This window comes from Oncorhynchus kisutch, linkage group LG18, assembly GCF_002021735.2.
Source record: "Oncorhynchus kisutch isolate 150728-3 linkage group LG18, Okis_V2, whole genome shotgun sequence".
Lineage (NCBI taxonomy): Eukaryota > Metazoa > Chordata > Actinopteri > Salmoniformes > Salmonidae > Oncorhynchus > Oncorhynchus kisutch.
In genome coordinates, this window is record NC_034191.2 from 69,438,386 (window position 1) to 69,462,431 (window position 24,046).

Below are 24,046 nucleotides of genomic sequence, written 5' to 3' on the forward strand. Positions count from 1 at the left end.
CATCCTACTTTTTCTCTCCGAGGTCTGTCTTTACTCGTTCACTGCCCTCGTTTACTGCCCTCTCTCTCTCTGTCTTACTTTCTCACATTCACACTCTCACCCTAGTCTGCACCCTTTGCCCTCATCAGTCATCTGTCAGTTACTAAAGCTGCTAGAATGGAACCAGTCTAGCGCTATCATTAAACCAGCCACCGCCAAGTTTAATTTGCTCCCCAAAACACCTTTAAAAACACCCTAAACCTTTTATTAAGCCATTTCAAACTAGGCTAGGTCAAGTCCTCATCCCCAAAATATGTTTATTTCAAGCCTTCAACGTTAACCCTGTGTGGGGACTGGATTGCATAAAATGGTAAACCATGGGTAGCCTCCCCTATCCACCCTGAGCAGAGACCCTGCCTTTTCTATGACCAACGAGATGTCAAACGGGGAACCTCGATGTCACTCATACGTTTTCAAGGACTACTATTGGACATTGGGAACATCCATTAATCATTAAAACCCGGTTACTGAATGCTGATAGGCCGAGGCTGCTGGCGGGTCCCGCCCCCGCGGTGGATTGTTTGGAGTGGCCAGACCGCCAGGGACACAGGATGGCAACGCGATCAGCAGGAGTATCTAACGGGACATGCGGACGGACTTAAATCTATTACATTTCTGACTGCCGGTGAGGGTTTTTACTATGCTTTTATATGTCATGATACGAATCGGAATATTACTCACCAAACTGTTTATATTTGGCCTTAATTGAGTTTTTTTTTATATGTTGAATTGCGTTAATCCAAATGGCCAAACTACAAAGTCGACCACTGACTGGACGTAGCGGCCGGCCACCACTAGTGGACCCCAGTAGAAGATAATGATTAAGCACAAGGGTTCTGTGTCCAAGGCCCGATTCTTTCAATTCAACTCTTGACCATTACTGCACACTCCATTTGGCAACCGCCTTGCTCCGAACCGCTTGATTATTGTTCACTAAAACGTACAAACGGCATTTGATTTAGAAAGTGTCCGGCTATAAAATACTGTAACAATCTGTGGCGGAAGGAAAATAGACTCGGTAACGGGAAGCGACGGTGCGGAACTTTGATTGATCGTGCTTGCCATCAGTTCTCTGTGCATGTTGTGTGCATTGGCTGCAGCCAGCACACAGACGGCTGCTTTTGTTGCTCACTCACACTTTACTGAAAGCAAGAGAGATGAACTAGCCCACAGTGTGAATTAGACAACATTATTCTATGAATTTAGGCAGTGACACGTCAGTTATAAGGGTTACTTGCGATAATTAAGCAATAAGGCCCGAGGATGTGGTATATGGACAATATGCCACGGCTAAGGGATGTTCTTACTTAAGACGCAACGCCGAGTGCCTTAGTACAGCCTTAGCCATGGTATATTGGCTATATATCACAAAACCCTGAGGACTATTTTTGCTAATATAAACCGGTTACCAATTTAATTGGAGCAGTAAAACTAAACGTTTTGTCATACCCCTGCTATATGTGGTGATATACCATGGCTTTCAGCCAATCAGAATTCAGGGCTCAAACCACCAAGTTTATAATTAACAACAGACAGGTTTTATTCACAAAGATATAGGCTATTAGGGAGAATAGCCATATTCTAAATTGTCGAAAAAATGAAGATCCAGCCATGTCGGAGTAGGAGTTAAGTCATTTTTTAGGGCAATGTGTAACATATCTTGCAATATTTATGACCTCACCACAAGCTCTCCAGCCTCCCTCTAAGCAAGAGGCTGTACCTGACTCATACATTTATAATGTTTCCCTGCTCCGACCTTAATAGAATTTCGGTGTCCATAGTAAAATGTGTCTGTGTGGAGGGTCTTTAGGGAGACAGGAAGCACATCATCCTGGTGGCAGCAGTCAGGATGTCTCTCTAGTGAAGTTCAAAGGCCCTCAGCTCTCTGAGCTCTGGAGATGGCTAATGGTACATCTGAGAAGCTAATGGTATAGCTAAGAGGTTACTTGTGGTTTTATGTGTGTATGTGCATGGCAGAGATAGTCCTGGGTGTTTGTATTAGGACTACTCATTGACTTCCTGCAGTTTCTTTTTCCACCTTTCTCTCCCACCTCCCTATCTTTCGGCAGGTAGCCTACCGGTTAAGAGTGTTGGGCCAGTAATCGAAAAGGTCGCTGGTTTGAATCCCAGATCCGGCAAGGTGGAAAAATCTGCCTCTGCCCTCCAGCAACCCTCAACAACAACTGCTCTCGGGGTGCCCGTGGACATTGATTAAGGCAGCCTCTGATTCAGAGGGGTTGGGTTAAATGCGGAAGACACATTTCAGTTGAATGCATTGTTGTGCAACTGACTAGGTATTCCCATCCCTCGCTCTCTCCCACTTTCTCAATTTACTGTTTTTCCATGTCTCTCTCTTCCCCCTCTCACTCTTTCTCTCCGCTCTTCCTTTCTGAGTGGAGTGTCCTCTTTTCAAGGGATGTTAAAGGAGGGGAGGGGGAGGGGAGGCATGCATGGGAGCACTTTGCTGTTGCCGTGTGAACGGAGCTCCATTGTCCCTGGAACCTTTCAGAGTGGCTTCCCTGAGGTCCCTGCTTGCCCCTCCCCCAACCCTCACTCACTCTAGACGCGCACACACACACACACACACACACACACACACACACACGTTCCACCCCTCTCTCTCCCCATTCCCTTCATTAGCCCACTCCCCTACCTCTAATGATGTCGCCTTGTTGTTGGGACCATTCTCACACCAGACAAAACAAACTCACGGCTCTGCAGAGCTTCCTCATTTGAGGGTTACAAAGCAGAGCAGACCAACACATTTCACACACTAGTGTCTTTATATGATAATGTGGGCCTGGTTCATCATCTGGTTGAATACACAAACCATGGTGCTAATTGGCTGTTTTCAGTGTGCTTTGTGGCAGCAGACGATGATGTAATTTATTCTTTGTTGTCCCATATTGGTATGTGGCTGCAGGCAAGGCTTGGCGGGGATATTGGACCGATGCCAGCTGAGGACCCTACCCATAGCCTTGTTGGGAGGTTGTTTTTTGGTTGTCAGACATTTCTCTTTTCTCTGTCAACACCTCCAAGCTATTATGATGCTATCTATTCATCAATGACATACATGGCATAGCCTACTAGATCTGAATTAAAGAGAATGGCTGAGGGGTCATCTTTGCTTTTGGGTGTGTGGCATTATGCATTTTGTTTCGTGCACACAAATCAAATTGTATGTATCACATTAAGCCAAATACAACTAGTGTAGACTTTACAGTTAAATTCTTGCTTACGAACCTTTCCAACGATGCAGAGTTTAAAAATTAAAAATAATATAGTAACTGAAACGAGGAATAAAATACACAAGAATGGAGCTATATACAGGGAGGACCAGTACCAGATCAATGTGCTGCTATATACAGGGAGGACCAGTACCAGATCAATGTGCTGCTATATACAGGGAGGACCAGTACCAGATCAATGTGCTGCTATATACAGGGAGGACCAGTACCAGATCAATGTGCTGCTATATACAGGGAGGACCAGTACCAGATCAATGTGCTGCTATATACAGGGAGGACCAGTACCAGATCAATGTGCTGCTATATACAGGGAGGACCAGTACCAGACTGCATATGAGGACAAAGATTTTACTTTGGTCTGATGAAACAAAAATAGAACTGTTTGGCCATAATGACCATCGTTATGTTTGGAGGAAAAGGGGGGGGCTTGCAAGCCAAAGAACACCATCACAACCGTGAAGCATGGGAGTGGCAGCATTGTGTTGTGGGGGTGCTTTGCTGCAGGAGGGACTGGTGCACTTCACAAAATAGATGGCTTCATGAGGGAGGATAATTATGTGGATATATTGAAGCAACATCTCAAGACATTAGTCAAGAATCTAAAGCTTGGTCGCAATTGGATCTTCCAAATGGACAATGACCCCAAGCATACTTCCAAAGTTATGGCTTAAGGACAACAAAGTCAAGGTATTGGAGTGGCCATCACTAAGCTCTGACCTCAATCCTATAGAACATTTGTGGGCAGAACTGAAAAAGTGTGTGTGAGCAAGGAGGGCTACAAACCTGACTCCGTTACACCAGCTCTGTCAGGAGGAATGGGCCAAAATTCACCCAACTTATTGTGGGAAGCTTGTGGAAGGCTACCTGAAAAGTTTGACCCAAGTTAAGCAATTTAAAGGCAATGCTACCAAATACTAATTGAGTGTATGTAAACTTCTGACCCACGGGGAATGTGATGAAAGAAATAAAAGCTGAAATAAATAGTTCTCTCTACTATTATTCTGACATTTCACATTCTTAAAATAAAGTGGTGATCCAAACTGACAGGGAATTTTTACTAGGGTTAAATATCAGGAATTGTGAAAAACGGAGTTCAAATGTATTTGTGTAAGGTGTATGTAAACTTCTGACTTCAACTGTATATAGTCTAGTGACTGTGTACAGGGTGTGTATATACAGTCTAGTGAGTGTGAGAGGAGTCCGTGCAGATAGTTTGGGCACCAGTCTTATGCCTTGGGCGTAGAATCTGTCTCGGAGCCTGTTGGTCCGAGAGTGGCGCTCCGGTACCGTTTGCTGGACAGTAGCAGAGTGAACACTCTATGACTTGGGTGGCTGGAGTCTTTGCCAATTTTTCGGGCCTTCCTCTGACCCCGCGTGACAATGTGGTCCTGGATGGCAGGGAGCCCGGCCCCAGGGGTGTACTGGGCTGTTTGCACCACAGTCTGTAGCGCTTTGCAGTCAAGGGGCGGTGTAGTTCCAATACCAAGCGGTGAGGCAGCCATCCAAGATGCTCTCGATGGTGCAGCTTTATACATTTTTAAGGATCTGAGGGTACATGCCAAATCTTTTCAGTCTCCTGAGGGGGAAGAGACGTGTCCTCTTCACGACTGTGCGGGTGTTATGTGGACCATGTTAAGTTGTTAGTGATGTGGATGTCAATGAACTTGAATCTCTCAACCCGCTCCATAACTGCCCTGTGGATGGGGACATGCTCTCCCCTCTTTCCTCTATAGTCCACGGTCAGGTCTTTGGTCTTACTGACATTGAGGGAGAAATTATTGTCCTGGCACCACAGTGCTAAGTCTATGACCTCCCTGTAGGCTGACCCATTGCCGGCGGTGATCAGGCCTTCCATCGTTGTGTCGTAAGCAAACTTGATGATAGTGTTGGAGTCATGCGCGGCCATGTAGTTGTGGGTGACCAGGGAGTACAGGAGAGGACTAAGCACACATCCCAGAGGGGCCCCTGTGTTGAGGCTCAGTGTGGCGGAGGTGTTGTTGCCTACCCTCACCACCTGGGGTCGGCCCGTCAGGGTGTCCAAGGATCCAGTACCAGAGGGAGGGGTTCAATCCCTGGGTCTCTAGTTTGGTGATGAGTTTGAAGGGGTATATGGTGTTGGACGCTGAGCTGTAGGTTATGAACACCATTCTCACATAGTTTTTTCCTCTTTTGTCCAGGTGGGAGAGGGCAGTATGAAGTGCAACTGAGATTGCGTCATCTGTGGATCTGTTGGGACGGTATGCGAATTGGAGTGGGTCTAGGATGTCTAGATGATGGTGTTATGACCTGCCTTTCAAAGCACTTCATAATTACAGTTGTGAGTGCTACGGTAGTCATTTAGGCAAGTTACTTTGGAGGTCTTGGGAACAGGGACAATGCTGATCATCTTGAAACATTTTGGGATTACAGACTTAGACAAGGAGAGATTGTAAATGTCTGAAGACACCTGCCAGCTGGTCTGTGCATGCTTTGAGAGCGCGTCCTGGTGTTCTGTCTGGCCTTGCGGCTTTGTGATTGTTAGCTTGTTTAAACGCTTTGCTCAAATCGGCCACGGAGAGCGAGACAACAGTCATCCTGAAAAACGGGCTTTCACACAAGGCAAAGTGCTATATTCCTTGAAGCGAGCATAAAATGCATTTAACTTGTTTGGGTTTCCCTTTGTAATCTGGTATCGTCTGCAAGCCCTGCCACTTACAACGAGCATCGTAGCCGGTGTCATAGGATTCCACCTTCCTCCTATATTGTCCTTTTGCATGTTTGATGTTTCTTTGGAGGTCATAGTGGGATTTCTTGTATGCATCCGTGTCCGTTCATTGTCAGCGGTAGCTTGAGCTTTTTTAGCTAGATACGTTCTTATAATCACTGTGGGGACGACATCGTCTATCAAATCAAATCAAATCAAATTTATTTATATAGCCCTTCGTACATCAGCTGATATCTCAAAGTGCTGTACAGAAACCCAGCCTAAAACCCCAAACAGCAAGCAATGCAGGTGGAGAAGCACGGTGGCTAGGAAAAACTCCCTAGAAAGGCCAATACATAGGAAGAAACCTAGAGAGGAACCAGGCTATGTGGGGTGGCCAGTCCTCTTCTGGCTGTGCCGGGTGGAGATTATAACAGAACATGGTCAAGATGTTCAATGTTCATAAATGACCAGCATGGTCGAATAATAATAAGGCAGAACAGTTGAAACTAGAGCAGCAGCACAGTCAGGTGGAAGTTGAAACTGGAGCAGCAGCATGGCCAGGTAGACTGGGGACAGCAAGGAGTCCCTATGCTCTTATTGATGAAGCCCGTGACTGTTGTGGTATAGTCCTCAATGTTATGTGACACTGGGAGGAACAGGACGTAAAGATGTGACTCTGGGGGGAACAGGAAATAGAGATGTGACACTGGGAGGAACCGGAAGTAGAGATGCGGAGACCGCTAAAACAGGAAGCTGCTGTAAAAATCTGCCTTAGAAACAGGATCAGCTTAGACCCCAATTGCATTGGACAGTGTGTGTGTGGGTGTTGGTCTGAAATGTCAAGTGAATGTGTCTGAGCGTGAGTGTGTGTATACAAAACATTAGGAACACCTGCTGTTTCCATGACAGACTGACCAGGTGAAAGCTATGTTCTCCTAATGACGTCACCTGTAAAATCATTCAGTGTAGATGAAGGGGGAGACAGATTTAAGAGTGATTTTTATTCCTCGAGTCAATTCAGACATGGATTGTGTATGTGCTCAACATGGAACCGCATCCCTGTGGAACGCTATTGACACCTTGTAGAGTCCATGCACTGACAAATTGAGTCTGTTCTGAGGGCAAACTCAATATTATGAAGCTGTTCCTAACATTTGGCATCCTCTGTGTATATTTGTGTCTGAACTGTTGACCCTAAACCTGGGCAGTGGTGAGGCTGGGAAGCAAAGCTGGGCGGTGGTGAGGCTGGGAAGCAAAGCTGGGCGGTGGTGAGGCTGGGAAGCAAAGCTGGGCGTTGGTGAGGCTGGGAAGCAAAGCTGGGCGGTGGTGAGGCTGGGTGGTGAGGCTGGGAAGCAAAGCTGGGCGGTGGTGAGGCTGGGAAGTAAAGCTGGGCGGTGGTGAGGCTGGGCGGTGGTGAGACTGGGAAGTGGTAAGGCTGGGCGGTGGTGAGGCTGGGCGGTGGTAAGGCTGGGCGGTGGTGAGACTGGACGGTGGTAAGGCTGGACGGTGGTGAGACTGGGAAGTGGTAAGGCTGGGCGGTGGTGAGACTGGGAAGTGGTAAGGCTGGGCGGTGGTGAGACTGGGCGGTGGTGAGACTGGGCGGTGGTGAGACTGGGAAGTGGTGAGGCTGGGCGGTGGTGAGGCTGGGCGGCGCCATTTTATCGGCTCTTAACCAACCGTCCCATTTTGTTTGTTTTTTCGCATTGTTTGTAACTTATTTTGGACATAATGTTCCTGCTACTGTCTCTTATTACGGAAAAGAGCTTCTGGACATCAGAACTGCGATTATTCACCTAAAATTAGACCAACAATTTTTCTTTAATGAGTCAGACTGGAAGGATTTACTCCGAACACCCGAACAGGCCCTCATCCCCGTCATTCGCTGAAGAAAGAAACTGAGATTTCGTGGAAAGAGATCGGGGTGCCTTGCGAGGATCAGGCGACAAGTGGCTAATCTGCTTTTGCCATCCATACTGTTAGCTTATTTGTAATCGCTGGAAAATAAATGGGACAAACTGAAAGCACGTATATCCTACCAACGGGACATTAAAAACTGTAATATCTTATGTTTTACCGAGTCGTGGCTGAACAACAACATTAATAACATACAGCTGGCGGGTTATACACTCTATCGGCAGGATAGAACAGCAGCCTCTGGTAAGACACAGGGCGGGGCCTATGCATATTTGTAAACAACAGCTGGTGCACGATATCTAAGGAATTCTCAAGGTTTTGCTTGCCTGAGGTGTAGTATCTCATGATAAGCTGTAGACCACACGATCTACCTAGAGAGGTTTCATCTGTATTTTTCATAGCTGTCTACATACCACCACAGATCGACGTTGGCGCTTAAACCACACTCAATGAGCTGTATACCTCCAAAAGCAAACAGGAAAACGCTCATCCAGAGGCGCCGCTCCTTGTGGCCGGGGAGTTTAATGCAGGGAATCTTAAATTGGTTTTTACCTCATTTCAATCAGCGTGTTAAATGTGCAACCAGAGGGGATGAAACTCTGGGGCGGCAGGGTAGCCTAGTGGTTAGAGCGTTGGACTAGTAACCAAAAGGTTGCAATATCCCGAGCTGACAAGGTACAAATCTGTCGTTCTGCCCCTGAACAGGCAGTTAACCCACTGTTCCTAGGCCGTCATTGAAAATAAGAATTTGTTCTTAACTGACTTGCCTAGTTAAATAAAGGTCAAATAAAAAATAAAATAAATAGACCACCTATACTCCACACATTCATAAGGCCGCAGGGCCAGACGGATTACCAGGACGTGTACTCCGAGCATGCGCTGACCAACTGGGAAGTGTCTTCACTGACATTTTCAACCTGTCCCTGACTGAGTTTGTAATACCAACATGTTTCAAGCAGCCCACCATAGTCCATGTGCCCAAGAACACTAAGGTAACCTGCCTAAATGACTACTGACCCGTAGCACTCACGTCTGTAGCCATGAAGTGCTTTGAAAGGCTGGTCATGGCTCACATCACCATTATTCCAGAAACCCCAGACTCACTCCAGTTTGCATACTGCCCCAACAGATCCACAGATGACGCAATCTCTATTGCACTCCACACTGCCCTTTCCCACCTGGACAAAAGGAACACCTATGTGAGAATGCTATTCATTGACTACAGCTCAGCATTCAACACCATAGTGCCCTCTGCAACTGGATCCTAGACTTCCTGATGGGCCTCCCCCAGGTTGTAAGGGTAGATAACAACACATCTGCCATGCTGATCCTCAACACGGGGGACCCTCAGGAGTGCGTGCTCAGTCCCCTCCTGTACTCCCTGTTCACTTATGACTGCACGGCCAGGCACAACTCCAACACCATCATTATGTTTGCTGATGACACAACAGCCTGATCACTGACAACGATGAGACAGCCTATAAGGAGGTCATAGGCCTGACCATGTGGTACAAGGACAACATCCTCTCTCTCAACGTGAGCAAGACAAAGGAGCTGATCGTGGACTACAAGAAAAGGAGGACCGAGCACGCCCCATCCACATCACCAACAAACTAACATGGTCCAAGCACACCAAGACAGTCGTAAAGAGGGCACGACAAAACCTATTCCCCCTCAGGAGACTGAAAAGATTTGGCATGGGTCCTCCGATCCTCAAAAGGTTCAACAGCTGCACCATCGAGAGCATCCTGACGGGTTGCATCACTGCCTGTTATGGCAACTGCTCGGCCTCTGACCACAAGGCACTACAGAGGGTAGCGCTTTCGGCCCAGTACATCACCGGGGCCAAGCTTCCTGCCATCCATGACTTCTATACCAGGCAATGTCAGAGGAAGGCCCTAAAAATTGTCAGACTCCAGCCACCCTAGTCATAGACTGTTCTCTCTGCTATCGCACGGCAAGCGGTATCGGAGTGCCAAGTCTAGGTCCAAGAGGCTTCTAAACAGCTTCTACCCCCAGGCCATAAGACTCCTGAACATCTAATCAAAATGCCTACCCAGACTATTTGCATTGCCCCCTCTTCTACGCTGCTGCTACTCTCTGCTATTTTCTATGCATAATAATTGTAATATCTCTACCTACATGTACATATTACCTTGACACCGGTGCCACCGTACATTGACACTGTACCGGTACCCCCTGTATATAGCCCCAATATTGGGCAACGTTAGCTAGTTGACATTAGCCTTCTACATCTGGAACTTCCATCCTCTCAGACCAGGGGCACAATGCATTTTTTGTTTGGATCAGAATCCCCGTTATAATCATTGGCCAGTACGGAGAATTTAGTAAAACCACAAGTCCAAATCCCTGCCTTCATCCATGGTTAATTTAGGAAAGGGCCAATTTTAGCTAGCTAGTCACCTGAGGACAACAACACAACGAGATGCAACAATTCAGGTTGTTGCATCCCCCCTCTTCTACGATGCTGCTACTCTGTTATTTGCTATGCATAGTCACTTTAATAACTCTACCTTCGGGTTCATATTACCTCGACACCGGTGCCCCACACATTGACTCTGTACCGGTACCCCCTGTATATAGCCTCCACATTGACTCTGTACCGGTTCCCCCTGTATATAGCCTCCACATTGACTCTGTCCCGGTACCCCCTGTATATAGCCTCCACATTGACTCTGTACCGGTACCCCTTGTATATAGCCTCCACATTGACTCTGTACCGGTACCCCCTGTATAAAGCCTCCACATTGACTCTGTACCGGTACCCCCTGTATATAGCCTCCACATTGACTCTGTCCCGGTACCCCCTGTATATAGCCTCCACATTGACTCTGTACCGGTACCCCCTGTATATAGCCTCCACATTGACTCTGTACCGGTTCCCCCTGTATATAGCCTCCACATTGACTCTGTACCGGTACCCCCTGTATATAGCCTCCACATTGATTCTGTACCGGTACCCCCTGTATATAGCCTCCACATTGACTCTGTACCGGTACCCCCTGTATATAGCCTCCACATTGACTCTGTACCGGTACCCCCTGTATATAGCCTCCACATTGACTCTGTACCGGTACCCCCTGTATATAGCCTCCACATTGACTCTGTACCGGTACCCCCTGTATATAGCCTCCACATTGACTCTGTACCGGTACCCCCTGTATATAGCCTCCACATTGACTCTGTACCGGTACCCCCTGTATATAGCCTCCACATTGACTCTGTACCGGTACCCCCTGTATATAGCCTCCACATTGACTCTGTACCGGTACCCCCTGTATATAGCCTCCACATTGACTCTGTACAGGTACCCCCTGTATAAAGCCCCGCTATTGTTATTTACTGTTGCTCTTTAATTATTTGTTATTCTTATCTCTTTAAAAAAAAAATGTATTTCTTAACTGCATTGTTGGTTAAGTTAAGGGCTTGTAAGTAAGCATTTCACTGTAATACCTGTTGTGTTCTGCGCATGTGACAAATAACATTTGATTTGACTATAGCTCATTTTCCCAATACTTGAATCACTCTGCTGTCTACTACTATACTGCACTGCCGCATGGTCTCGTCTGGACAGGTCACCGTTGTATGCCCAGCCTCACTTACCCTGTTTCGAAAAATACTACCGTGTGTTTGTTAGTGTGTGCTAATACGTCTGGCCCATTGACTATCTGTGTGTGTGTGTATCAGTGTCTCCCTGCATTGTGAGTGTGTGCTTATCATACTTACAGTAGTTATAACTTACAAAATGTAGGAAAACGTGTCTGTAAATACATCCATTATGAAAGTACAGGGTGTGTCATATCATATGTATTGTGTGCTTCCTGTGTAACAGTGTGAGGTGTCACCATGCCTCTGGTGAAGAGGAACATTGACCCGCGCCACCTGTGCCGGGGGGCGTTACCAGACGGCGTCGGCAGTGAGCTGGACTGTGTGATGAACAACACCCTCTCCTCCATCATCCGCCAGCTCAGCAGCCTGAGTAAGACACACAGAACACACCGAGCAGAGAGCACTAACCACAGGCTACATAGAACTACATGCGCTTTCTACCGTGATGACAACAGTGAAATAACACACTGTCATTGTACTATTCCCCACATATAGGTGTGCCACCTATGAATATCATGCTTATGCTCATCATATTATACTATTAAATTCTCTCCTAAATAACCCCTCATCTCATAGTCACCATGCTGCAGTGCTGTTACACATTTTGAGAAGACCTGATGATATAGTGATGTCTAAGAAGCGATTGATTTGTCAGTGTTCAGTGAAACAGGATCTGGGATAGAGGTGTCAGGGTCAAGACTGGACTCACACTGTCATCATACACCCGGAGGGGGGGGGGTACAGTATGTAATCCTGTTGAAATATTTCACAAAAATCTATTTATCCAGACGTGTGTGTGTACCAGTATTGGTGCGTGAGTAAAATCACTTGGGAAGCCAAGCCAGGGGAAGAAGAACTAACATTTTACAACCCATGTGTTGTGATAATTGCGTTGTTTCCTCTATAACCTGTTAGTTCATGTGCCTTGCCCCTGTGATATATAGCTCTACGGCCGAGGCAATAAGAAGACCGAGGCAGAATAAATTGAACCACGCCTCTGTCTGGTGAAGTCCACAAAGCATATTGCATGTGACAAACAGTTACATGACCTACAGCAGGGTCAAGAAAGTTCATGTTTCCAATATTTTCAGACCACTAAACAACTATTGATTTAGAACCACTGAGAGTTACTGCAAGTCACAAAGTTAAACAGGAGCTGCCTCCACTAGTCCTGCACCATTTTAATTTCAACATCATCAAATCACCTCTGCGTAGTTTAATACAGTGATGCAGCTAAAAGATGCCAAAAATTATTTCGTCCAATCAATGTTACCTAAATATGTGGCTGTCCATGGTTCTGAGTTTTGTGTTCGTGCAAGTAGAAAAACATGTTGACACCCTACTTGTAGAGAGATCTAATCCTCCTCTCTTTCATGTTGATGTAACGGTCTATGACGGTACACTATTTGTTGTTGTCATAGGCTACCTGGCTAAAATGCTTGGACGCTAGCCTAGCTTCCTTTCATGGGCAACGTTAGCTAGTTGACATTAGCCTTCTACATCTGGAACTTCCATCCTCTCAGACCAGGGGCACAATGCATTTTTTTTGGGATCAGAATCCCCGTCATAATCATTAGCCACTACAGAGAATTAAGCAAAACCACAAGTCCAAATCCCTGCCTTCATCCATGGTTAATTTAGGAAAGGGGCAACTTTAGCTAGCTAGTCATGAGGACAACAAACAACAATTCAGGTTGTTTCTGTCAAAGACGTATTTCTCTGTGATAGGAGTGAAACCAAATCCCTTGACACTTTTGTTGTTTTGTTTTTGGTCCGAAAGGACCATTCACTGTTTAGCTCAACGATGATTCGCTATTATCTTGTTTATTTTTTTATCAAGGGAGGCCAAATGCTTGCTGGCTTCCTTTTCATTCAACGCTACGAGCAGCAACAATGTCATACTCTTTATGACCAGACGGAATCAGATAATGGCCTACACATACGGAGACAGAGGGGCTCTGTTTTGCTCGTTTGGATGCTTTCTCTGAAAATTATGAAAACACAGAGATTAAATATACTTTCTTATTATTTACTTATTATTTGTCAATTTTGGGGGGGGGGAGCCTGGCTTCACTTGGCATCCTTTAACACACACCACTGGTGTGTGCTGTAATACAACAGATTAAACAGAGTTACTATGACTTAAGGGGTTATTGCCTGAATAACCCTGCTACCCCCATAACAGGACCCATATAATGTCCTGTGAAATATTTAGAGATGTACTTTCCTCTCTTATACCCAGTATCCAACCCCCCTCTGGCTCTCTCTCTCTCAACTCTCCTCTCTTATACCCAGTATCCAACCCCCCTCTGGCTCTCTCTCTCTCAACTCTCCTCTCTTATACCCAGTATCCAACCCCCCTCTGGCTCTCTCTCTCTCAACTCTCCTTCATTGCTTTATTCATCTTGTTCATGCTCTGTTTTCCTCCCTCCCCCTCTCTCTACATTTTAATTCCATTTCATTTAAGGGCTTTGTTGGCATGGGAAACATATGTTTTCATTGCCAAAGCAAGGGAAATAGATAATAAACAAACTGAAATAAACAATAAAAAATGTTAGTGAACATTACACTCACAAAAGTCCCAAAATAATAAAGACATTTCAAATGGCATATTATGTGCAAATAATACAAAAGGGAAAATATATAAACATAAATATGGGTTGTATTTACAATGGTGTTTGTTCTTCTCTGGTTGCCCATTTCTTGTGGCAACAGATCACAAATATTGCTGCTGTGATGGCACACTGGTATTTCACCCAATAGATATGGGAGTTTGTGTAATCTAATGGAAATATGTATCTCTAACATTTGGCAGAAGGTTAGGAAGTGAAACTCGGAAAGTGGCCTTTCTCAATAGCAATGCTATGCTTACTGAGTCTGTACATAGTCGAAGCTTTCCTTAAGTTTGGGTCAGTCACAGTGGTCAGGTATCCTCTCTCTTTCTCTCTCACTTACTCTTTCTCTGTCATTGCAGTTTAGCATTTTTTGGGATGACTCGTGTACTGGAGGCAGCTAAGCAGAGTGATAACTAGCTGGCACAGCCACAAAACCACTGCTTACCCTAATTAGTGGCGCAGCATGACAGTGCAAGAGGCGTCACTATAGTCCCTGGTTCGAATCCAGACTATCATATCTGGCCGGCATTGGGAGTCCCATAGGGCAGCGCACAATTTTATGTTTAACCTTTATTTAACTAGGCAAGTCAGTTAAGAACACATTCTTATTTTCAATGACAGGGGCAGAACGACAGATTTTTACCTTGTCAGCTCGGGGATTCAACCTTGCAACCTTTCGGTTACTAGTCCAACGCTCTAACCACTAGGCTACCTGCCGCCCCAGTATATAACGAGATTTTTCCATTGGCCAAGCGTCGTCCGGGTTTGGCCGGGGTAGGCCTTCATTGTAAATAAGAATTTGTTCTTAACTGATTTGCCTAGTTAAATTTAAAAAATAAATGAAGACCAAAAGGCATTTTTTCATGAATTTTTACAATTTAGCCAATTTTGACTTTGCAGCTGTCCCATCTAGCGGAAATCGCTCAGTTCTGCCTCCAGGACAAAGACTCATCCAATAAACATCTCTGCCATTGTGATTGTTCCTCTGGTGGGAGTGGGCCTTTCAGCAGCAGCTGTGTGGGTTAAATATAAACAAAGAGGGAGTCTAAGCTAGAGCCCTATCCCTGCCCAAATCTGTCCATGTTAAGCAGATCATTCATTATTAAGCAAGTGAAGAGTGAAGAGGGGCAATGAGAGGGTTGAATTTTTAGTCAAGATAACCATGAATTGCTATTTTGATACGTGAGGCTGATTTGATCTAATAGAAGATTGGTAACAACCTAAGCATTACCAATGTACTGATAAGTGTGACACACGTGACATCCCGGCAACTTTGAGAAAGAGCACTTTATATCGGAGTTCTCCCTGTTGAAATTTGAGACGGTATATGCATAATCATGAGGCTAGCATAGCATCTCACACTCCATTGAACACAGGCAGTTGACATCAACACCCCTCATAGATTATTCCTTTTTCTTCAATTTCTATATAACAAGATTTATCCACCAATCCAAAAAGGACTAGGCAGGAGATTGACAACCTGCTGTTCCTGCTCTGTGGACAACTAATCCCATTGTTAGGGCGGAGACATGCAGATGGAGGATCTTCAATAGAGTATTATATGGATTATAATTAATGGACATTTTTGTAGGGGTTAATACATTTCTCATCAGGGAAAATCAAGTCTGAAATTTCAAAGTGGAAATGGTGAACTTCAGAGGCCTTTTTACACCTCAAATACACTACAAGTTCTCCTGCAACAAGGTGATCATATTAAGATCCTAAGATCCCATATTAAGCTCCTAAAATCCCATATTAAGATCCTAAGATCCCATATTAAGATCCTAAGCATCTTGTCATTATATCCATATCTCTTGTATAAATGACTGGGCACAAATGCCTGGAGAGCCTGAACTAGGGACAGGATGTGTGTGTGTGTGTGTGTGTGTGTGTGTGTGTGTGTGTGTGTGTGTGTGTGTGTGTGTGTGTGTGTGTGTGTGTGTGTGTGTGTGAGACACAGACAGACAATGTCAGAACCATAGAGGGATTGGACCTCAACATGCTGAACCTCCTTTTCTTCCTCTAAATATTTGTCCAGTGGTCATCCTGTGCATGGGTGTGTGCGTGCCTCTGACACACAAGTTAATGTTAAACATTTTGACACCTGATCTCAACAGATGTGCTCTTGCAAAGATTGATTGTTTGTATTTTTCCTCTAGGACCTCACATGACAGTGATGCCCTGGTCTATTTGTGAGTTCAGTTTGTTAACAGAAGAATGGTAGACCTGTGCCTTTTGATAGTCCCATGCATCAAGTCCATCTCAATGGATTTCTCCTACCAGTCAGGCTTTAATGTCATTGCTGTCTTTAACAATGGCTGTATCTCCTGTTGTCTGGTTGTTGCTTGGTCCTGTTGTCATAAACAGAACAGTTGCTCTATAGTATCCTCAGTGTGCTGCATACTGTATGCATCATTTAGTACACCAGAATGTCATGTTAACCACATACGATCCATCTGTCTACTCTTGTACTGCAGGTAAACATGCGGAGGACATCTTTGGGGAGCTGTTCAACGAGGCCAACACGTTCTACCTGAGAGCCAACTCCCTGCAGGACCGCATCGACCGTCTGGCTATCAAGGTCACCCAGCTGGACTCCACTGTGGAGGAAGGTGAGACAGGGGTTAGAGGTCACAAGAAACAGGAAGTGGTGTCAATACTGGTTGCCACAGGGATGTGAGGTCCTTTGCATTAGTGAGTTAAGTCAGGTGTGGAGAAAGTGCTGAGACTGAGGATGTACAGTGCATTCGGAAAGTGTTCAGACCCCTTGACTTTTCCCACATTTTGTTACATTGCAGCCGTATTCGAAAATGTATGAAATTATTTTTCCCCCCTCATGAATCTACACACAATACCCCATAATGACAAAACAAAAACGGGTTTTTATAAATATTACATTTCCATAAGTATTCAGACCCTTTACTCAATACTTTGTTGAAGCACCTTTGGCAGCGATTACAACCTCAAGTCTTCTTCGGGATGACGCTACATGCATGGCACACCTGTATTTGGGGATTTTCTCCCATTCTTCTCTGCAGATCCTCTCAAGCTCGGTCAGGTTGAATGGGGAGCGTCGCAACACAACTATTTTCAGGTCTCTCCAGAAATGATCAATCGGGTTCAAGTCCGGTCTCTGGCTGGGCCACTCAAGGACATTCAGAGACTTGTCCCAAAGCCACTCCTGCTTTGTCTTGGCTGTACTTAGGGTCGTTGTCCTGTTGGAAGGTGAACCTTCGACCCAGTCTGAGGTCTTGACCACTCTAGAGCAGGTTTTCATCAAGGATCTTTCTGTACTTTGCTCTGTTCATCGATCCTGACTAGTCTCCCAATCTCTGCCACTGAAAAATATCCCCACAGCGTGATGCTGCCACCACCATGCTTCACTGTAGGGCTGGTGCCAGGTTTCCTCCTTTGCATTCAGGCCAAAAAGTTCAATCTTAATTTCATCAGACCAGAGAATCTTATTTCTCATGGTCTGAGAGTCCTTTAGGTGACACTTGGCAAACTCCAAGCGGGCTGTCATGTGTCTTTTACTGAGGAGTGGCTTCCGTCTTGACACTCTACAATAAAGGCCTGATTGGTGGAGTGATGCAGAGATGGGAGAACCTTCCAGAAGGAACCCCATCTCCACAGAGGAACTCTGGAGCTCTGTCAGAGTGACCATCGGGTTCTTGGTCACCTCCCTGTCCAAGGCCCTTCTTCCCTGATTGCTCAGTTTGGCCGGGCAGCCAGCTCTAGGAAGAGTCTTGGTGGTTCCAAACTTCTTTCATTGAAGAATGTTGGAGGCCACTGTGTTCTTGGAGACCTTCAATGCTGCATTAGTTTTTTGGTACCCTTTCCCAGATCTGTGCCTTGATGTAATCCTGTCTCAGAGCTCTACAGACAATTTGTTCGACCTCATGGCTTGGTTTTTGCTCTGACCAGCACTGTCAACTGTGGGACCTTATATAGACAGGTGTGTGCCTTTCCAAATCATGTCCAATCAAATGAATATACCACAGGTGGACTCCAATCAAGTTGTAGGATGATCAATGGAAACAGGATTCACCTGAGCTTAATTTCGAGTCTCATAGCAAAGGGTCTGAATACTAATGTAAATAAGGTATTTCTGTTTTTAAAAGTTTCATACAAAAATGTATAAAAACCTGTTTTCACTGTCATTGTGTGGATTCATGAGAATTAAAAAAAAAACTATTTTATAGTAAGGCTGTAATGTAACAAATGTGGAAAACGGGAAAGGGTCTGAATACTTTCCGAATACACCGTATAAATACTTTTCTCACACCCTGTCTGTCCCCCTCTCTTTTCTCCCATATCTCCCTCACCCTCTTTCTCTTGGTCCTTCTCTCTCTGTTTGTCCTCCCTCCCGCCTCTTTCTCTTGGTCCTTCTCTCTCTGTTTGTCCTACCTCCCTCCTCTCTCTTGTTTGTTTTCTCTCTGTTTGTTCTCCCTCACCCTCTTTCTCTTGTTTGTTCTCTTTCACTCTTTTTCTCCCTGTTTGTCCTCTCTCTCTGTCCTCAGTCTCTCTGCAGGACATTAACATGAAGAAGGCATTTAAGAGCAGTACCGCCCAGGACCAGCAGGTGGTGTCCACGAGGAGCGTGCCCATCCCTGTCAAGGAGATGTACAACCTGAGTGATAAACCTCCACCACTCAACATCCTTTCCAAATATAGGTGGTTTATCTCCCCCTCCCTTTCTATGATCTGTCTAACCTCTCTACTACCCAGGGCAGTGTAAATGCAGAGTCAAATACCTCACCAGATCTGTCTAACCTCTCTACTACCCAGGGCAGTGTAAACGCAGAGTCAAATACCTCACCAGATCTGTTCAACCTCTCTACTACCCAGGGCAGTGTAAACGCAGAGTCAAATACCTCACCAGATCTGTCTAACCTCTCTACTACCCAGGGCAGTGTAAACGCAGAGTCAAATACCTCACCAGATCTGTTCAACCTCTCTACTACCCAGGGCAGTGTAAACGCAGAGTCAAATACCTCACCAGATCTGTCTAACCTCTCTACTACCCAGGGCAGTGTAAACGCAGAGTCAAATACCTCACCAGATCTGTCTAACCTCTCTACTAGCCAGGGCAGTGTGTACCACAGGAAGCTGCTGGCGGGAGGACGTGTCATAATAATGTCAGGAACAGAGCAAATGGAATGGCATCAACACCTTCAAACCATGTGTTTGATGTATTTGACACCATTCCACTGATTCCGTTCCAGTTATTACCATGAGCCCGTTATCCCAAATGAAGGTGCCACCAACCTCCTGTGGCATAAACCCAGAGTCTCATAATGGAATGTTGTGGACTTCATTTCCCATAAACCCTGAGCCGTGTTTGCACTGTAGGGATGACCACAAGGAGGGGCTGAAGTTCTACACTGACCCCTCCTACTTCTTCAACCTGTGGAGAGAAACAATGCTGCAGGACACAGAGGACAAGAGGAAGGAGAAGAGGAAGAACAAAGTAAAGTCTAAAGTTATCTATCTTTCTTTCATTGTATCTCTTCCTCCTCCGTCTCCACTAATATGTGTCTCCTCCCAGGAGCAGAAGCGTTGTGTGGACGGGACGTTGCAGAGGGAGGTGAAGAAGGTGCGTAAGGCTCGGAACCGTCGCCAGGAGTGGAATATGTTGGCCCTGGATAAGGAGCTGAGGCCTGACCACCGCCACACACACTCGCTCCACCAGGGGCCCACCTCCGAGGGATCACTGTCCCCTGAGATGAGGTCAGTCATCACACGCGTACATACATATGAGATGAGGTCAATGAAAGGTTTACACATGAACACATTTGCATTTATAACATAATGTATGAAATGTAAAGAAGTATGGAGTAATTACTTTTCTGTATAGATGATTAACCCACTTAAGGTGTTTCCCCAGTGCTGTGCTAGTTTAGTCTCCCTCTGCTGTTCAGGGAGAATTTAGCCCTCTTACTCCCCCTGCTGGCCATGCTGTAACCTTTTCTTTCTCCTAGGGGTCTTGGGCCTGATCACATGGACCACCACCACTACCCTAACTCAACCAACCATGCTGGTCATGCCTACACATACTCCGGGCCACCCCCGAGTCTCCTGGCTGCTCAGCTGGCTGCCCAGGGACATGCCACTCTGGACAAGGACTATAGGGGAGCCACCCTGGGTCGCCCCCACGATGCTCCACCCCCTCCTCCACCCACTGAGAACATGAACGGCTCTCTGCCCCCTGTGGACTACAGGTCAGCAAGTGCACAGACACACACATACATAAACACCCTGGCAGACAGACAGACGTGTAAAAACACTCAAATAAACATTCAAACGTGCACACAGACAAATGCATGTGCACTCTTTTGTTGTCACTCTAGGGTTTGGTTGAGTCTTGTGTCAGGGGAAATCTGATCTGATGGCGAACAACAGGCTTAATTCTCTCTGGGACTAATCTTTAGGGTTATACTGTCACCAATACAAACCGAGTACAGCCCTGGTACACTCAACTGCCTTGGTCTTGGCACGACTCCCCTATAAACTCTGTGAAAATAATGGCATCCTGTTATTCATTCTTCTTCAGTTGTCAGAGGATGTTTAGTGTGACATCGCTATAACTGAGATGTTTTTGTGGAGAGGCAGATAGACAAGATACTTTCAATTTCTGAAATGGTTATGATGATTAATACAGTATAATGCTTCATGCCCACGGTCTCACTTTGTCCCTTCTCTCCTCTCTTCTCTTTCTTTCTCTCGCTCTCTTCCTCTCTTCCTCTCTACCTTCTCTCCCGCTCTCTTTCAGTATGATGGAGGGATATGGAAACGGTCCTCCTCCCACTCCTCTCATGCCATCAGCACAATCTGCCTTTGCCACGCCCCCCGGAGGACCACTTCCTCCTCCAGGACCAGTGGGATCAGCCGGTGGCTATGCCCCGACCCCACCACCACTCACTGGGTCTCTGGTGGCTCCACCTCCCCCTATACCTCCGCCCCCTCCTCCAGGCTCCTCCTACTCTACCACTCCCAAGATGTCCTCCGTGCCCCACATTGCCCAACCTGTTAATGATGCTCGTAGTGATCTGCTGGCTGCCATACGCATGGGTAAGTGTGTGCATCTCTATCTAACCCTGTGTGTCTCTGTGGCAGGGGTATTCAGTCTGTCTGTGTCTGACTAACTTGACTGGGTGCTGATTTTGCATCGCCTAGTGCCCCGGGTGGGTGGATATTTCACTTTGGGACCAATGGAATGGCCAAAAATTAGTGAACTGCGCTCACCCGGGGCCCCGGGCCATGCCTTTTCTGACTGACTGGCTTACTGACTGGCTTGCTGACTGTGTCTAACTGTCTCTCTCCCTGGCTGTCGGTATCCAGTTGAAGTGTATCTATCGGTCTCTCTCCCTGGCTGTAGGTTTCTAGTTGAAGTGTATCTATCGGTCTCTCTCCCTGGCTGTAGGTTTCTAGTTGAAGTGTATCTAACTGTCTCTCCCTGGCTGTAGGTATCTAGTTGAAGTGTATCTATCGGTCTCTCTCCCTGGCTGTAGGTATCTAGTTGAAGTGTGTCTAACTGTCTCTCTCCCTGGCTGTAGGTTTCTAGTTGAAGTGTATCTAACTGTCTCTCCCTGGCTGTAGGTATCTAGTTGAAGTGTATCTATCGGTCTCTCTCCCTTTCTGTAGGTATCTAGTTGAAGTGTATCTATCGGTCTCTCTCCCTGGCTGTAGGTATCTAGTTGAAGTGTATCTATCGGTCTCTCTCCCTGGCTGTAGGTTTCTAGTTGAAGTGTATCTAACTGTCTCTCCCTGGCTGTAGGTATCTAGTTGAAGTGTATCTATCGGTCTCTCTCCCTGGCTGTAGGTATCTAGTTGAAGTGTATCTATCGGTCTCTCTCCCTGGCTGTAGGTATCTAGTTGAAGTGTATCTATCGGTCTCTCTCCCTGGCTGTAGGTATCTAGTTGAAGTGTATCTATCGGTCTCTCTCCCTGGCTGTAGGTATCTAGTTGAAGTGTATCTATCGGTCTCTCTCCCTGGCTGTAGGTATCTAGTTGAAGTGTATCTATCGGTCTCTCTCCCTGGCTGTAGGTATCTAGTTGAAGTGTATCTATCGGTCTCTAACCCTGGCTGTAGGTATCTAGTGGAAGTGTATCTATCGGTCTCTCTCCCTGGCTGTAGGTATCTAGTTGAAGTGTATCTATCGGTCTCTCCCTGGCTGTAGGTATCCAGTTGAAGTGTACCTATCGGTCTCTCTCCCTGGCTGTAGGTATCTAGTTGAAGTGTATCTATCGGTCTCTCTCCCTGGCTGTAGGTATCTAGTTGAAGTGTATCTATCGGTCTCTCTCCCTGGCTGTAGGTATCTAGTTGAAGTGTATCTATCGGACTCTCTCCCTGGCTGTAGGTATCTAGTTGAAGTGTATCTATCGGTCTCTCTTCCTGGCTGTAGGTATCTAGTTGAAGTGTATCTATCGGTCTCTCTCCCTGGCTGTAGGTATCTAGTTGAAGTGTATCTATTGGTCTCTCTCCCTGGCTGTAGGTATCTAGTTGAAGTGTATCTATTGGTCTCTCTCCCTGGCTGTAGGTATCTAGTTGAAGTGTATCTATCGGTCTCTCTCCCTGGCTGTAGGTATCTAGTTGAAGTGTATCTATCGGTCTCTCTCCCTGGCTGTAGGTATCCAGTTGAAAAAGGGTCAGGAGCAGCAGGAGCAGCAGGAAAAGAGGGAGCCTGTAGGGAACGATGTGGCCACCATCCTGTCCAGACGCATCGCCGTTGAGTACTCTGACTCCGAGGACGACTCCGAGTTGGAGGAGAACGACTGGTCTGACTAACACACACACACACACACACACACACACACACACACACACACTCACTCACTCAAAAGCTGAAAAGCACATACACGTGCACGTTCACATCCACAAACTAAGAACCACTAAAAGGTATGTGTACGAACACATGAACATAAGCTAACATTCACATATACAGACTCATACACTCCCTCGTGTCGTAGGTATGTTTGTACAGTATATAAGCTGGGTGATCCTTGGTCACATGTAGCACTGCTGGGAGATCAGGCTCCTGCATCAGCTGCTGAAGGATTCACAACTGGAACGCTAGGGTTGAATTCAAGATGCATAGTGTCATGTTCAGCTGCTATACAGACACTAACTGTAAACCAACGTTCAATTCAAAACTATTACATTAACATATAAGAATTCTCATGCAACGCTCTGGGCATATTGAATACACCCCAGGAGACCACAGTGTCTCTGTATAATATGTTATCCATAATAACACTAGTAAAGCCCTGTATGTGTTGGCACCCCACGAATGGGGACTTATCTCATGTATGGTAACTATCTTAAGGGCTTCACTTGGAGAAATAGCAACCTCCCCTTGGACAGAAAATCTACTTGTCTTTTCTAATGTTTTTACTCAAACACTTATTAATAGTTAATCTGGGAAGCGACAAGCTTTTAATGTGTAGATTATAGCAACTGGAGGAAGAGAAGTCAGAGTGGACTGCGGTGGTCAGGGTAGCGTTCAGGAGGAACAAATAGGTGACAATGTTTTAAAGCGTTTCCCAACTGTTCCTTCTGAACAACACCTGAGAGTGAGGCTGTATTCCATCAACCGCACTAACAATGTAGACCAGATATATGTTGAGAGTTAGGCCAATGCGAGTTCTCTCTGAACATTCATGGAGCACCACTTTCTCCTCAATAGCCATTTCTAAGTGATAATTAAAGCTTCCACGTTGTGCTGTTTACTGTTGATAGTTTTCACAGTGAAAGCAGATGTGCAATTTGTTGACTTGAATACACATTATCCCCAATGTTAATCAATAAAAAAATCTGTTAAATTCACTGCTCTGTTTTGCTTGATTACAGTGGGTCATTTCATAGGGAACTGTCAGAGGCGCTCTCGTTTTGGTACATCACAACTATTCATTAA

The 24,046-nt window shown here is 45.9% G+C and overlaps 1 protein-coding gene across 3 annotated transcripts; it reads left to right on the forward strand.

The window, feature by feature from the left end:
* Positions 1 to 553: 553 nt before the first annotated feature.
* Positions 554 to 23,958, forward strand: wasf3b (WASP family member 3b). Of its 3 annotated transcripts, XM_031796651.1 has the most exons (11): positions 554 to 664; positions 2,109 to 2,333; positions 2,963 to 3,027; positions 11,741 to 11,887; positions 16,610 to 16,744; positions 18,653 to 18,806; positions 19,485 to 19,602; positions 19,681 to 19,862; positions 20,114 to 20,353; positions 20,905 to 21,203; positions 22,763 to 23,958. In XM_031796651.1, the coding sequence occupies exons 4-11, from the start codon at positions 11,755 to 11,757 to the stop codon at positions 22,918 to 22,920; spliced, it is 1,419 nt and encodes a 472-aa protein (XP_031652511.1). In that variant the 5' UTR covers positions 554 to 664; positions 2,109 to 2,333; positions 2,963 to 3,027; positions 11,741 to 11,754; the 3' UTR covers positions 22,921 to 23,958. The 3 variants fall into 3 exon arrangements, with proteins under 3 accessions (XP_031652511.1, XP_020364539.1, XP_031652513.1); XM_020508950.2 differs by lacking the exon at positions 2,963 to 3,027; XM_031796653.1 differs by lacking the exons at positions 2,109 to 2,333; positions 2,963 to 3,027 and having other exon boundaries at positions 560 to 664.
* The last annotated feature ends 88 nt before the right edge of the window (positions 23,959 to 24,046 follow it).

Excerpts from the sequence above, each read along its gene's own strand:
- wasf3b (XM_031796651.1), top strand. The coding sequence starts at position 11,755 with ATGCCTCTGGTGAAGAGGAACATTGACCCGCGCCACCTGTGCCGGGGG. Across the intron at positions 19,603-19,680 it reads AGGAGAAGAGGAAGAACAAA|GAGCAGAAGCGTTGTGTGGA; the intron begins GTAAAGTCTAAA and ends GTCTCCTCCCAG. Across the intron at positions 21,204-22,762 it reads GCTGGCTGCCATACGCATGG|GTATCCAGTTGAAAAAGGGT; the intron begins GTAAGTGTGTGC and ends CCCTGGCTGTAG.